This window comes from Heteronotia binoei, chromosome 1 (assembly GCF_032191835.1).
Source record: "Heteronotia binoei isolate CCM8104 ecotype False Entrance Well chromosome 1, APGP_CSIRO_Hbin_v1, whole genome shotgun sequence".
NCBI lineage: Eukaryota > Metazoa > Chordata > Lepidosauria > Squamata > Gekkonidae > Heteronotia > Heteronotia binoei.
This window is the reverse complement of record NC_083223.1, coordinates 82,796,069-82,812,791: the sequence shown is the minus strand read 5'-3', so window position 1 is coordinate 82,812,791 and position 16,723 is coordinate 82,796,069. Positions and strand designations below refer to the sequence as shown.

At 40.0% G+C, this 16,723-nt stretch overlaps 1 protein-coding gene across 3 annotated transcripts in view; it reads left to right on the top strand.

Moving 5' to 3' along the window:
• RNGTT (RNA guanylyltransferase and 5'-phosphatase) overlaps nucleotides 1-11,825 on the top strand; it is a 232,083-nt gene extending 220,258 nt beyond the window's left edge. For 2 of the 3 annotated variants that reach the window (XM_060236951.1, XM_060236959.1), the window contains 2 exons: nucleotides 8,917-9,040; nucleotides 11,109-11,825. In XM_060236951.1, the coding sequence (XP_060092934.1) occupies nucleotides 8,917-9,040; nucleotides 11,109-11,266 (282 nt within the window). In that variant the 3' untranslated portion in view covers nucleotides 11,267-11,825. The remainder of the gene's footprint in view (nucleotides 1-8,916; nucleotides 9,041-11,108) is intronic. The other variant, XR_009555318.1, reaches the window with a different exon arrangement.
• Nucleotides 11,826-16,723: the final 4,898 nt, after the last annotated feature.

Below are 16,723 nucleotides of genomic sequence, written 5' to 3'. Positions count from 1 at the left end.
ATACTATTACATATAATTATCATAAAATTATGGGCTAGAAATTGAAGAGTCATGCTGGTGCATTTCAGGCAGCATATTTGTAATAAGCTGTAATAAAGTAAACATTTTGAATGGCTATAAGAATAGGCCTTACTTGCAATCAAAATGTGTGTTCAATTGAAATGCTTTTGAAGCTCAATTTAACAAAGCAAACACATTTTCTGGCAGTATTAGCATAATTGTTCCCAGTGTTGAATTCTCATTTAAATTTTTAAAAACTTGAATAAAGCTAGCTGTTTGGAAGCTTGGCAGAATGGGAATATACTTTTTCAGATACCAAACAAATGTGCAAAGCTAGATATGTTAAGAGGTAAAGAACAAAGTGCCAAAATAACTTTGTTTCATTTTTCTTTGCTTTGGACTGTGATTTTAAAGTTACTTTCTTATATGTGACTTTTAATTACACACACACAGACACAAATTTCACATACTTTGAGGGACATTTAAAAGAGGAATTTTATGCTTGCCATCAGGCTTATATTTTCTGTGGAACTGTGGCCTATTCCTCTAAGAAGTTTGGCTGCTTGAGTTTGCATGAATTGAATAAGAACATGAATCCTTAAAACAGCATGCATGAAGAGTCTCTTCATTTCAGAACCAGACAGATTCCAAAGTGTACAATATGAGCTCCCATACTCTTAGAAGGAGGAGCAGGAAGACTGTGGATGCTGGTGACATCTTGGTTTTATGAAAGCATTTAACAGCGTAGTGCTTTGTGGGAGAGCAATTAAGCTATCTGTCCCTGTTCTGAATTGCAAAGCTGAGATCCTGTTTGCTGCCCTGGCCCCACAGGGATTGTCCAGGTTGTAAGATGTTTTATAATTTCATAGAAAGTTGTGCAATGTGTATTCATTGTACTTTTGCTTTAACTTTTGATTGAAAAATGCTTTTGTGTGAATACATTGCCAGAGATACTTTACTAGTGTGCTAGAACATTAAGGCCTCCTCTGTGCCATAGAGCAATGAACAGAATATTGTTTTCTGATGTAGCTAGTCTGGTCTCCAGTGTGGCATCTGCCCCATGTTCCAGAAAGAGAGCAAAACTGTTGGCTGACCAAGTTTCATCAGTCATTAGGAGAGAAAAGCCTACATGTTTAGACACATTCTGTTAATTTTAAAAATTATAAATTTATATTTTTAATATTAATAGCTATAGCCTTTTGTGATCATGTTTGTTTTTTTTAGTGTGCTGAGACATAGATGAGAGAATGTAAAACGTACTGGGGAAATATGATTAAAGCTCTACTTTTTAAGAATGTTCCTTATATTACTGTATATATATGTTTGTTGGGGTGCAAAGGGCACAGAGTAGTTGGTTGACAGTAAATGCAAATATAGCTCTCCATGAGCTGCAGTTAATACCACTGGAGCAGAGGCCCCTACAAGGGCTTATTCCCCCTTCTTATTTTATTTATTTGATTTCTAGCCTGCCCTTCGCAAGTGGGCTCAGAGCAGGTTACAACATAAACTATAACAATAACCACATTTAAAATTTTAAAACATCAATTAAAATGATAAGAATAACAATAAATATGGTATTTTGTTTCAGATTTAATAGGCATGGCCTGATCCATGGGTTCCCAAATTCTATGACTCCCTGCCAACAACAGTTTAAAAGCCGTTTGGCAGGCAGTTTGAGCACTAGGGGCTGATAGTTTTGGATGTCTGCTGCCTCAACTAAAAGCCTGGCGGAATAGCTCTGCTTTGCAGGCCCTGCAAAACTGTAAAAGATCCCACAGAGCCCTAATCTCGACTGGGAGCTTATTCCACCAGGTAAGGGCCAGAGTCAAAAATACCCCAGCCCTAGTTAAAGCTAGATGGATATCTTTTGGGTCAGGGATTACCAGTAGATGCTGCTGCTCCCTGTTTTGCATGGCATATTGTTCTGGATGGCTCCGCACTAGGGTTGCCAGGTCCCCTTACCTTATTGGCAGCGGCCTTTGGGAAGCATTCCAGGGGATGAGCATGGATGTCCCACCTCAAATGATGTTGTGGACTGCTTCTGGTAAAAACAAAAGCGACCTGAAAAACAGGAAGTGGGACACACCCATTTCACAACCAGATTCACCCCCTCCCACCACTCCTGATCAGGGAACGGGGGGGGGGGGGAGTGATTGCTGAAAAGGCACGCAGCTGCTTTAGGCTGTTGACCTAAACTTACTGCAAGCCTTCTCAGCTATCAGGGTTGCTGAAGGCTTATAGCCATTTGAGTGGTCCCTTTTGCTTCCCTAGGGTTTTACCAGAAGTGGCCTGGAAAATGTCATTCTGGTGTGGGATTTCTCCCCTGCTGGCCAGTTGGCTGGTGGTGGGGAAGTCCTCCCTAAATTGGGGGATCCTTCTCCCCAACCAGGGGGCTGGGATCCCTACTCCCCACAGATAGTGGCTTTCATGCAGCTGCTATGGGAATAGGAATTCAGGAATGGTCACTGTCTACCTATTTATCGCATTCACTAAGTATTATTCTTTTTTTGTTTTAATATTATTATTTTTTTAAAAAAAGTTGAGAAACCCAACATGAAAACATTCATTTCAAGCTTATATCAAAGTGTATTGTATACTATTCCAGTACTTCTAGATTTTATCACATTTTACTGTATTAGAAAAATACCTCTCTCTTAATCTATCAACAACTACCAAATGTATTTGTCATATTATTGGCATTTTATTTTATCTTTATTTACTTTCTATCCTGCCTTTCTCCCAGTGAAGAAAGGCAGGGTATAAATGCAGCAGGTTTGCGTGTATGGTAGGCTAGGCTAAGTGTGTGTGACTGGCTCATGGTCACCCTGCCAAGGTACCATGGCAGGATGGAGCTTCTAACCTGGGTCTCCCAGATTCTAGCACATTATAACCACTACACCACACTGGCTGCTGAAGAGATCGTCCTATAATGATCTTCTCTAAAGCTCATATCTAATAAATCCCTGAGCAGCCATTTACATCTCCATTGATTGTCATCAGTGAGTCACAAAGCTCCCCCCCTGCCACAAATTTTGTTAGTCTTAAGGCGTTACAAGGACTCTTACTTTTTTGTACTGCTACAAACAGACTAACATGACTACCCATCTTGATCTAAATTCCCTTGTTAATCTCTTTTTCCCAATTGAAAGTTTTTTGTAACTTTTCATGAACCTCTGAACAATTCAAAAATAATTTCTGCAGACTGCCCATGCCAAGCTTTTTTGGAAGCAGATCCTATTGATTTCAAGAGAAATTTAGGATGATTGTTTTTGTTCCACTTTCAAGAGATGTGATCGTTGTATGTGATAATGGGGAAACAGAACATGAAGAAGATGGTGTGGGAGAAATCTGAATAATAGGAATTAAATAGGAATAATTGGAGTAGAAAATAAAAAGTAATTGTATTAATTGTGAAATATTAACTAAAGTTTGGGATAGCAGGATTGTCTTTTGGTGCCGCTATATCAGCATTGTTTTTCAACTTTATATATATAATTAAGGGGGAAGATCTGCAATTTTAATATGCAAAATGTGTTTTTCTAACATAAATAAACTTAAACATTTGAAAAATGGGAAAAAGACAACTGACTTGGTTAAGTGCATGATGAATTCATTTTTATAGTTTCATGATGCTTAAAAGAAGCTTTTAAAAATCCAGTAAAACAAGTTATGATATACTTTCATCTTTCAGAAGCTATGAATCAGGGCTAGCAAGTCAATATTTATATAAAAGACATTTAAAAAATGCACCAGTTTTATAGTGGATGATTCAGTAGTTGGAACAGTCTGAATCAATACAGAACTTCTTCCCTTCTTTAATATGAGGAGCATATTGACACATGATATGTGAACCTAATTATGTAACTTTGGCTGGATTGTGTCCGTTCTGACAAGTTTCTTTTAACAGTTTAGGCACTTTGAAAGAAGTATGATAGTTCTATTTGATATCTTTTATTTGGGGTTTATTTTTTAGAATCTGTTTTACACATCATTATATCTTTTGGGTACATTGATGAAGATTTCTGGTTTATAGCCTATGGCTTAGATCCAGAAAACTGCAAGCCTAGTTTTATTTGCAGAACAGACATCTGGTGCCTCCCTCTGATATCTGCAGCTGCTTGCATCCCCTGAACAGCCTTCTTCTGAGGATTAATGTGAGATGCAGCATGGGGGTTTGAAATGTGAGGGTAAAAACAGCAGGCATTGCCCTTCTCATAAATGGATGTACCCTTCTTTTTGCACAAGGGGAAGTCTGACTCCATCCCATTGTAAGCCAAAATGCCCTCAAAACTGAGGTTGGGGAATTGTCAGGTGGGCACCTGGCTTAATCAGGATCTTTTACCTGTGTATACAGGATTCCATGTCCAGAAATTAATGCTCAAATTTATCAGGGACACTAATTAAGTAAAAACAATTAAAATTTATTCTAGAAAATGTAGGCATACATACAAGACAATGTGCTCATGAAACATACATATAGTCCTAGGAAAAATACAGAGAGATATAGAGACAACACATGGGTAGACAAACAGGGTGATAATTACCGATTGTAGTCTTCAAGAAGGCTCCAATGGCGACGTAAGAGGACGGGGGAAATGGACGCAAAACTGTGGCCAGAATTGGGGATGGATCTAGACAGCGGAACTGGGGTACTGCTAGATGTACACATGTGGGGAGCTGTGTTACAGGTTATATAGACTACCTTGAGCCTTAGGGGATGGGAGGTACAGGGGTGGATGACAGGTGGTCAGCTGGTACATGACCTCAGAAAAGGGGAGGCTCTGCAGTGACCATAAGGGCCAGACTTCTGCAGTAGCCAATAGCAAGTTAATTGGTGGCACCTAATTGGGTGCCCATGACTAACCAATGAACAAGCTTGGTCCAGGAGTACCTGGTTGGACTTTCAGGTTGCAATGGACCAGGCTGAAGCTCCAAAATGGGGAAAAGAATGGGAGAAATTACTGGGTGGAGGTGTGCTTGAGTTTATCAAACTTATCTAAAAAGGTGACAATAGATGGCCAAATTGCTACCTAAGGTAACACCCGGTTTACACAAAGGAACTTGGCTCTAGCTGAAGATGGTCTTCCTCTTGGCACCAGTCTTTGTCTTGAGTTCCGTTAGACAAAGGCTTAGGCAGTCTGGCAGGATCTACGCCTAAGATAAACTTGATTGCCTTATGCAGAAGTTGAAGCACCTGTTGGATATGGAGTCAGAAAAACAAGATGGATTCTGATGGTGTTAGCCTTTGGTTCATGGAAACAGGCTGGAAACTGTTCGCCTGTACAGTTCATGGTGGAGTGGCTTTTTCCACTGCAGCGGCCAAGACTGGGCACACAAGGAGCAGCTGGAAGCTCATCTGTAGTTATCCCTAATGTTAGAGACAATTTGTATGCCTCCCCTGGCCCCTCCAGGAGATGCAAAGAAAAAGAGCTGTCAGTCGGGAGTCTCCTTTGAAGTATACAACTTTATTGATATCAAGAAAGAGGGGAGTCGCTTTTCAACGAGCTCCCTGATTAGTTCCATACATGCCATTTTATCCTTTACTCCCGGCCGATGAGTCCCTCCTCCTTTCCCCATAGGCTGAGGTACTTAGAGGGTACAGGCTACCCGGCACGCCTACTTCACCCCCTCCTTGATATGTACCCCTCCCGTTACATACATTGCATGTGCATTTAAATTTACCTTTCCCCGAGGTGGGGTGTGTCAGTTAATATTCATTACTTGATTACGCCTGCGTACTTGCTGCTTATTAATCTCGATTGCTATTAATCTTTACTGTTGCCATGGCTTGTTCAGCCGCGTTATTTCTTTTCGGCTTCTGCGTTTTAACAATGGCTACTACCCCTGTGCTATGGTTACTAAATGTTTGTACCCGGTTCCGCTCCTTGCACCTTAACAATCACTAAGACATTACATTTGGTTCCTCCTGTTTCAGCTCATTTCATTATTTCACTCCTCTCACCTAACACCCATCCAGAGATGTAGAATGCTGCTGCAAAGCTGAGGCTTATAGTATCCACATAAGCCTTAGAAACCATGGGCAAAGCCCACTTCTTAGAGCAGATGTGTGCGAGTCAAAACTCCAGACACCCTGGCAACCATACTGGTGATCACGATGTCCATGTGTATGAAAAGTAGGGGGCTTTTTCTTACACCATATGGGCTCATGCAACTTTCTGTAGCACTTGTCATTGATCTGTATTGTGTTTTAAGGGCTGCCAGTGAACAATGGGTTAGATCTTTCAGAGGAGCTCCTAGAAGGAATGGGAAGAGCAGATTTTTTTTTCCTCCAGCAGCCTGATTGATGCCTGTTGTGAAAACCAGCTTTGTATTTTCTGGATAGCCAGTTTGCTGTAGTGGTTAAGAGCAGTGGATTCTAATCTGGAGAACTAGGCTTGATTCCCTCACTAATCCACATGAAGCCAGCTGAGTGACCTTGGGTCAGCAACAGTTCTCTCAGGGCTCTCAGCCCCACCTACCTCACAGGATGTCTGTTGTGAGGAGAGGAAGAGGAGATTGTAAACCACTTTGAGACTCTTCTTTGCTGGTGAACTTCCTAAACAAAATGCACCATAGCATGAGGAGCTGCAATAAAGAGGGGGAATCTGGTTAAATGGCCTCCTCCATTTTCCAATTATTGGAAGAAATGGAAGGCGGGGAACAAGCTGCTCTGTCAGCTCCTTTCAGAAGCTTTTTTGCAGGATCAGATCCAGCATATCGGTTAATTCTGATTATCATGTATTTCATGTATTTAATTGATATGATTATGTGTGAGCTTACATTTCTCAACATAACAGTGGACTATTTTCAGGGGGAAAGAGCATGTTAGTGTAATGCTTCCTATAAAAACATTCTCCCTAAATTTGGCACAGCTGTGTCGTGATGTCTTAGAGAAGAGGTTTGCTAGCCCTATCAGTCCTGGGTCCATTGGATGGGACAAATAGGATCTTGTAAAACATGGCTCACAAGACAAAATAGTGATGCCAAATTTTAAAAATGAACAAAGATGTCCAGCTTTGTCTACAGCATGTTTGGGTATATTAGCAAGGGTGAAGGACTCCTCCACCAACCCAAAGGAAGAATCTAGCATCCTTCATGTTTTGGGGAAGGTTTGTGTCAGCATACAATTTAAACTTCTGTGCAGTTTATAAGGGGCATTTCAGTCACCAGAACCTAACAAAGACATGCAGGAAATGTTTTTGTTTTTCCTTTTGTGTCTGGAAGGATGAAATGCTTCAGAGCATGTACAAAATTCCCATTGTACATATTGTCTCTATAATTATGTTCACTGCACAATTTAGCCTATTATTATCTTGCATGATTTCACTGATTACAGCTTAAGGTAAGTGTTGGTGGTCACTTGCGGTCACTTAAGTAATATAGGATGTAAGAAATCCTGTGTTTCTTTTTGCCTTTTCTTCTCTTGCCTTATTCAAGATAATTATGGTAATTACAAGTTAACAATAATTTAAACTATGATCAGCAGTTTCTTTTAGGAAAATGCATTTATATCATTGCATTGGCATATGTTAAGCATTTTCTGGAAAGATCAATCTTCCAGATTGCTAATGAATGGCCAAGTAAGAACGTAGATAGTTAATACTGCTTAATTGCCACAGTCAAATAGAGCAGCCACATAATTTTCTGCTATTCTCATCCTGTGAACACTACAAGAATTATCAATTATGACAAAGCCTTGGAAATGCTGCCAGTTTGTAAAAGTATTGGCTATAACTGAATCTCTCGCCCTTTCTTCTTTCCCTCAAGCAGGTGGTTCACTAACAATCTTTTCCTGCTTCAACAGGAAAAAGGTATATAAATACAATTTTCCTTGGCAGCAACTACCAGTTAATATTCATTTCCAAATCATTACACAGTGTCTTCCTGTGCTTAAGCATATTCACCATGGATTAGGCAAGGCTGCTGAATCTTCCTGTGATATGTTAACCAAGTCCATGGTTGTGAAACATCTGTTTGAGAAATGCTTTTCTCACACGTACAGAAATGTGTAATGTGCTGTATAAAACAGGATTACTGAAACAGGAAAAATTGGCCCATTAGGGAGTTAACCATGCAAACAAGATTGGAGTGATTGAAAATCTATTTTGCACTGGCATGTGTTTTTTTTAAAAAAAAAAATAAAACTAACAGTTCTCATGATGTCACCTCTGGTAGAAGGATATACTACAGTGGTTACTTTTCCTAGACAGTACAGTAGTAATTAATAGTATATGTCATAATCAATTCCAAATAAATTATTATTGTAGCATTTGGAAGACACAGCAAATAAACTGTAAAGTAAAAAGTCTGTTTTTTTAAAATGAGAGTGCGATTTCCTTATTTAGAATTAAGTCAGCGGAGCTGTAAAACCATACCTCACTAGATGATTTGAAATGTTTAACAAACCTTGTTAGAGAATATAACCTTCCTGCAATTAGTCTGTCTAGGAACGCCATTCGAAATTATCAGTCATTAGACTGTTCCTTTCTGTTGTTGTTTGAGCTCTTAATGATCTTTTAGAGAACTTGTGCAAAATTTGCACCATCTTATACATTTACATTTCCGCAGTGGGCTGCATACAGCCTCTATCATGGAACAAAACTTTCCAGCTTCTCTTTCCCATTGCAACCCACCAGTACCTCCTCCTGACTCCTGAGTGAGGAAAATCAGCTTAAATCTTGCCCTTCCGCTGATGGAAAACAAGCCATGACTACAGCTCCATTTGCTTACAGAAGCAAACCTAGCTACCATACAATTTGTTTACCTCTCTAGTCTCCTACATTCTTGTTGGTTGGATTACTATGCTTGTTAGAAAAGTATTTTTATGGTAACTTCAAGAGCCTGAGGTAAGGACAATATTTGACTTTTCAGTGCCTTTACAAAAATTAAAGGTTTTGCTTCTTTGTTTTATAACAGGTAACAAAAGACTTGAAACAATATGATAATAAGATTATAGAATGCAAGTTTGAGAACAACAGCTGGGTCTTCATGAGGCAAAGGATAGACAAAAGCTTCCCAAATGCTTACAGCACTGCCATGGGTGAGTAAAATGGATTGGTTCTGTGGTTGTATTTCATATTTATACTTCGGTCAATTTGATTAAAGACATCTTTTCAACAAGCTTAGGCTGTAGCTAAATTGCCTTTACATTCAAATGGGATCAGCTAAATTTTGAATTCAGAACACGAGTTTGATTTGTGAACATTTTAAAATAAAACTCTTTTTGTCTACATTGAACTAGAAAGGACATTCACAGCGTCAGGTTGCCTTGTGCTGATATACAGAGAAAAGGTAGCTTGGCATTTGAATGTGCTCTTGAAGTTGAACTTTTGGAACAAAAATCCCTGATAATTTCAGCTCTATTCAAAATGGCGCAGTCATTGTTTGCCAGATGGAAGAAGACAAAATTAGGAGGAGAAATTGTAATTTCCAGATCCTAAAATAGTATGCAAACAATGGGGAATAAAACAAATGAAGGCTGGGGGGGGGGGTGTTTGTCCTTTATAGAATGGTGACACATTCCAATTCTCCTTCAAATAATAGAAAGGACATTGTAAAAATGCAAGGCAGCAGCTTTCTCTTCCATGCTAAATATAAGAATTTAAAAACTAATGCAAGTTTGTATGATAGGTACATTTAACTAGTGCTGTCAGTTCTAAAAAGCCTACTAAGCACATAAGGTGGAAGTATTTATCAGCTTTTTAGCTCTTCTGTAATATATTCTTGCCTTGCATTCTTCAGATTGTTAAAATAGTAACGAATTCTGAAGTGCTGCAGTATTCTGTGGACAATGTTTAGATGGCACAGGGAGATGGGGCAGTCTCATCCAATTCACCCCCCTCCCGTCTTTGTGTCTTTTAACCCATGAGAATCCCCCAGCCTCTGACACTGCCTTTTCAGGGTTCATGGGAATGCTATTAAACATACACAGATACAAAGAAAAAATTGTAATCAGGTGGATCAAAAGGCCATGAAATGGAAAGAGTTGCACTGGCCTCTCAATTGTTTGTGTAAAGTCAGTCCAAATGTATACAACATTTCAACTCACTGTAATGGTAACTGATGCCTGAAGGCCTGAAGAGAGAGATTCCTCCTGCAGTGGAATGGGTGCCACCAATCTCAGTAAATGCTGCTCAGTTTCAGGTTTAATGTGAAAGTTTGTTTAGGTTCAGATCAGATGATCAAGACTGCAATATTAGGTACACACAGGTAGGCCTAGTCTGTGTGAACATCAGGCTCAGGCAGCAGGTTGCACCTGGGAATGAGCCAGAATAGAAGGTGAGCAGTAGCTGGGGTTTCCTTGAGCAGGAAGAGGACCCTTCTCTCACCAGGAGCCTGTCCCTGATGAGAGAGCATTGCGGGAAGACAGGATCAGCCTTCCCCCAGGAAATCCCCCAGGAAATTAGGCCAGCCCAGGGAAAGCGGGGGGGGGGGAGAGAGCAATCCCATAAATCCATAGAAAAGGCACTGGGAGGGAGGGAGATTGATTAGGGAAGGCACCCTCCTTTACCCTGTTCTGAGGTTCTTGGGAAGACATCTATAACAAAAAGGAACACTGGAGGGGTGCTACAGCCTCAGACTCCATCCCCAATGCTCAAGATGCCTGATAGCCTCTTTGGATTTGGGTCTGCCACTGCTGTTAGCCAACGACTTCCCCCAGCAGCAAAACTTTTGCAGGTAGAGGAAGTACATAACTGGTAGTGGAGAGAACATTACCAACAGGAGAGGCTTTGCGGAGGCCTCTCATTAGCTGGCAGTGACAAATCCAACATCCGCAGCCTTCCTTTCTTGCTGGAGAATGTAGGATTTATACTGTTTCTGTAGCTTTGTAATTTATCAAAGGAAATAATATTTTATAGTGCAGAACCAAGAAAGATTTTTAAGGCATGTAAGTGCTCCATTAGAAGAGTGAAGAAGACCAAGCACTTTCTGAAACTCCATGTGGGAAACATACACAGTTGTTGGATTGGACTCTTTGGTCTCTTTCAGCAATGACAATTAAATGGCTTGCTTCTGCGTTAGAGATGTGCTCCAGACCAACACACAGTTGTTCATAGTAAAACAGGTTCTGCTTGCACAGCTAATTTTATGTATTCTTGTGTTCTCAGCTGTGTGTAACAGCATACGACATCCAGTGACAAAGGAAATCCTCTTTGAGTTCATTGAAAAGTGTACAACAGCACCTGTGGGACAGGCACATAAACGCCCCCTGGATCCAGACACTGAACTTATGCCACCACCTCCTCCGAAAAGACCACGACCGTAACTGGACACTTCTGGATGAGGAGAATGACATGTTGTTTACAGTTGTACAATGAAAATGGGTGGATTAAAAACTTTTGCAAAAAAGTTATAAACTTTTTGTAAATACTTAAGTGCATTTTTTTGGAATGCCACATCATGAACTCAGATTTGTTTTGTACTTGAAAAGCTGAACATTGCTCTGTGGAATTTGAAAATTAGTTTAAGGCTGGATGAGAAGAGTCTGGAATCAATGGAAAACCACCTTGTTTGTTAGGTACCCTTCAAATTTAATGTTTTATAGTAGTAATGTGGAACTGTGAAGCCATGAGAAAACAGCTATTTTTATTTTTTTTTACAGGCAGTGTTTCAAAAAAGTGTGGTATTTCCTTTATTTAAAAGATTAGGATTTGTCACTTTGTTTCATTTAGCATAGTTTCCCTTTGTTTCTTAGGTTCAAGTTTAAAGACAAGTAGCAGCAAATGTTCATGCTGTGTACTCTTTAAAATAAAACTTTATCAGGTTTCACTCATTTTAAAACCTTTTTTTATATTAAAGACATCACCTGAGAATTATTGTATAAATGTGCGTTTGTGTTTGTGTTGAGTATTGGGGGGGGGGGGGCGGTGTTCAAACCTCTTATTAGCTGGCAGTGACAAATCCAATGTCTGCTGACAATTTGTGCTAATCTGACATTTTAGGTTTTGTGTGCTGATAGGCACAATCCTTGATATAAGAAGTAGCCACTATAAAGAACAACTGTAAGTGAAAATTGCCCAAAGAGATACTTGTCATTTTGATGTGAAAGACAAATAACCATACTAATATAATGACATTAGTTTTATTCTAGAGGATATGTCAGGAGGCATAAATAAAAGTGGAATGCAGCCTCCCACTCAAATAAGAGCCTAAAAATCAATAAGAAAAGACATGCTTTTGATAGGTGAAAGTAGCATTGTGGAGTCCCAAACCATTTATTTTGAAAGAAAATGTCAGTGTTATATCATTGGAAACAGTATAATCAATTGGGCTGCATTCTGACACCTTGATAAGCTAAAGGCCAAACCAATAGTTGCATGTACTCTGCCTGTTGCCAGGCAGGTTTGTGTGTGTACTTTGTGCTTTTCTTTCCCCTTGCTTTCTCAACAGGAAATCTCTGTTGGAAATTTAAAACCTGGTACCAGTGATATATGAATGCAAGCATGCAGATTAACCAAAACTGACACAGACCAGGATTTTAAGCTTTAGGATCCTGGTTTAGAATCCCAGTTTGTTTGTGCATGCTGGAAAGGACTTAAGTTAAGGGGCCTACACTCATAAGTCATGGGGGAGCCAAAGTTAATTTCTGACTTCGGTTCTGTATGTGAGGGCGGGGGACTGCACAAATCCAGTCACGAGTCAGATGTGCATGTTGGTTTAATGTACGACTGAACAGGATGTCTGAATACAGCCCCCCCGACTTAATTTTTATTGCTCAGTTTTGCAAGGGTACAAAAACAGTGGTTATTCTGTTACACCGAGAAGTGGCGTTTTACTAACCCACTGAGCAATTAAGTACTTAAATTGTGATAAACTTACGTTGTAATAACCACATTTCATAAGTTGACTGTAAAATAAGCCAGCCAGCCAGTATTTTAGTTGTGTATATTTACTGATATGTAAGAATCATTGAACTATTTAGCAGGCTGCTGGTCTGAGGAAATTTCACTTGTTATATACTTATAACTCCAATGATGTTTGTATTAGGATACATTAATATTTTAAAAGTTTGATCTTACCCTTGTTTTTATACATAACATATTGTACAGTAGTCATTTTGGAGACTTTCTAGAATGTTATCTGTCAGGTACTGAAAAGATTGAATAAGTTGATTATGTAATTAATGCTTTGCAAAAATACTGTTGAGTGTTACAGATTTCCTTGTTTAGGTATTTAAAGATAGCACTCGCTATGCAAAATTGCACAGTAGTTTCCTAGCAGTCTTAAGTAATAGATGAGAAAGGCTATGCAGATGGACTGTGTACATTGCTAAAATGTGAGCTTCTAATGGATAAAATTATTTGGCCCCCATTTAAAGTCATATCCTACAGTTAACGAAGTATTATGATCTAACCTGAATGCTTTCTGGTGCTGTTTGTATACGTAGAATAATAGAAACCTTTTAAGTTACATTTTAACCAATGTGTAAATTTTAAATATCTGCTAGAAATATTTTCCAGTCCTTCACTATTTTAACCTGCTGTAAAAGCTGGTTGTTACTTAGGTGCTGTAGCACTGTAGCCTGTCACCATTTTTTATTCCTTTCATGGACTTCACCTATTATTTCTTTCCCATTCCAATTACAAATCTCTGTATTGCATCCATGGTGGGGGGATCTCTCAGTTTTTTTGGTTCCGTTTGCCTTTCAACTTTTCCCTCAGTGTTTTTAACTTTTTATGTGGTGGGAATAGATTTTCAGATTTTCTATGCAAAAGGTAAATTTCTTGACTCCTGAAATCAAAGAACAGTTTGCTGCTCTGAAGAGTAGAAGATGGAACCATTCTAAAGTACAGTGTCATTTGGACCAACCTGGTTTGATTTGTTGCAGGAGGCAGCCTCCATTTGAGACTGAAGCCATGAGCATAGAAGTTGATGGTGCTGTGAGTAGATTTTTAAAACAAACAGGCATAGATTGTGCGCATTCAGTAATGCATACAGGTTGCATTGCAATCAATGACATTCTCCCCCCCATGTCATTTGCATTCCTCCGCAAAATGTGTGTGAATATTTTTAATAAAGTCAATTATTTAAGGTAGTTGGAAGCGCTTTACTTTAGCTGGTATGTGGTTTAGACTTAAGCTTATCTACCACTCAGCAGCACTGACATCTACAAGATATTGTGCAGTACTACTCTAGCTTTGCATGTAAGGCTGACAGTCAAGGTTGTTTAGGGCACACCCACACCTGCTGCCTAGTTTCCTAGGAACCAGCAGTCCATATTCCAGTCAAATAGTGTCACTCTGGGTGTACTTTTCCATGCAGGGAAAGCTAAGCACAAGGAGAGAGTCTCTTTGACATCCCCCCCCCCCCCCCGAACAGGGATTCCCAACTTTTAGAGCCTGTGGGCACCTTTTGGATTCTGACACAGGGTGGTATGCATAGTCATAAAATGGAAGTGGAATCAGTGACAAAATGGCTGCCACAAGAAGTGGAGCCTATCGCAAAACATAAGAAGACTGCAGATTTATACCCTGCCCTTCTCTCTGAATCAGAGATTCAGAGCGGCTTACAATTTCCTATATCTTCTCCCCCCACAACAGACACCCTATACAATAGAGACCCTATACAATAGAGACCCTATACAACCCACAGCAGAGGTGGGTGAGGCTGAGAGGGCTCTCACAGCAGCTGCCCTTTCAAAGACAATTCCTGCGATAGCTAAGGCCAACCCAAGGCCATTCCAGCCGCTGTAAGTGGAGTGGGGAATCAAACCCGGTTCTCCCAGATAAGAGTCCGCACACTTAACCACTACACCAAACAGGCTCATAAAGGAATGAGGTCATGCATAACTGTAATAGTAACTTTTCAATGTTTCACTTTTTAAAAACAATTGGCTAGTGTTTTGGGGCACTGTGGCATCCTCAGGCACCATGTTGGGTAGGCATCCTAGGATGCGAGACAGGCAGCAATTGCAGCACATAGACCCCTAATACACTAGCCCTGTATTTAAAAAAGAAAGAATTGGCCAGCAAGCTTACATGGCACTATACTGTATTTCCAGGATTGCCAGTCTTGGTTGCCAGAGGGCAGTTGTTCCTTACTGCTAATATAGCGGGTATTATGTGAAAACATTTCATTCCATCAGAACTTTCCATCAACAAAAATCACTTTGTTAATAATGGGGATGATCCAGAAAATCATGATCCAGAAAAGGCATCCTCATAACATAAACTTCTCTCTGCACAAGTCTCAAGAGATGTCTAATTTTAAATGATAGCACCATGTTGCTCGACTGTGTGATCTGTAGTACTGCCATATTAAACAAGTAGCTATGAAAAATACAGCATTTTAAACAAGCATGTTTAATACAAAGAATGCTTGGGAAGGAGGCTATGGGAACAAAGAAGCAATACAATGCTTAAAATGTATTTACCGTAACCACATATACCAGAAAAACAAAAATCCTAAAACGTTATTGTGAGGGAGTTCCACTTTTACTGGAGCTTTTGCGGCTTACTTAAATGGTAGACATAGTCTGTATTTGCATATTTTACTGTGCCCTGTCTTGTATGTCATTTTTAGGCTAAAACTTTCCTGATTCCATGACTTAATTTATTCCATTTGTTTTCAAGTGAGCTGATTTGTGTGCGTGCACAACATGGTCTAGAAAAATTGAACAGCAAGCCATATGGTGGCATAATTCAGTTCTCCGCAAGGATAATAGCAGAAATGATAGCAGGTTGGAGTGTAGAAAATGAGCCCAGCCAATCTATAGCCACAGACTATATTCCAAAATGGGGATTTCTATCAGTTGAGCTCATTTTCAAAGATTGCAGAAAAAAAGGCAGAAGAGAGCTGACAGATTCCAGCTGATAAAATTGCCTCCAGGCAGACAGAATGGGGAATGAATTAAGTTGCCTACTTAAGCAGAGAGATTAAAAATGAGTCCTTTCTTAGTGACCAGTCATCAGTGTCTTATGCAAAGATGACAGAAGTTCAATTAAACATTTCAGACAAACATTCTGTTGAGGAAGAGTCAACGTTCAATTTAGAAGGCACTTTGAAACCAAAAGAAAATCCAAATGGATGAGATTGTGGTTTTAGAGGTAATGTCTTCTTGTAGGGACTATTTTTCACTTTTAATACTTGGAAATTTATGGGGGGGGGGGGATGATGCCTCTCAGTTTGCTTCCTGTGTCCTTTTTGCATTGCTAAAGCAACAACAGTTTCCTGAGCTGCAAAGGGCCAGCACCTTGCCAGAGACCGCAGATTGAAGGCTGAACCCAGCTGAATCACACTGGGGAGGGAAGGGAGAGACACCCCCACTGGTTTGTGCTCCATGCTTGCTTCCTGTGTCTTTTCGCATTGTTAAATGTGAGAAGTGATTGCTGTTTCCTGAACTTCAAACAGCCAGCACTTCCTGAAGTCTGAGCTAGCAGGAGGGCTCTTGGCCTGGGGCATGCCACCAGAGCCCAGCCACTTCACATAACAGCTGGAAGATATTTGGCCACTACAGCAGAGTGATTCCAGTTGTTTCCCTGACACCCAGGAGCAGCATTGATGTAGAAGAACACTGCTGGTCAGCACTGATGTCCACACATTAAGACTGCTCTATGGCTCCTTGGTGGATGTTAGCATGTTGACTGTGGGGTAAGCGAGGTGTTTCTTAGTGGTGCTGGGGACTATCTTTACCTGGTGCAGAGTGTTTGATGAATGCAGTGCAGATGGGATTTTTCTAGGATGGTAAGTATTTGGCAAGGATACTCGCTCCCTATCTAATCTC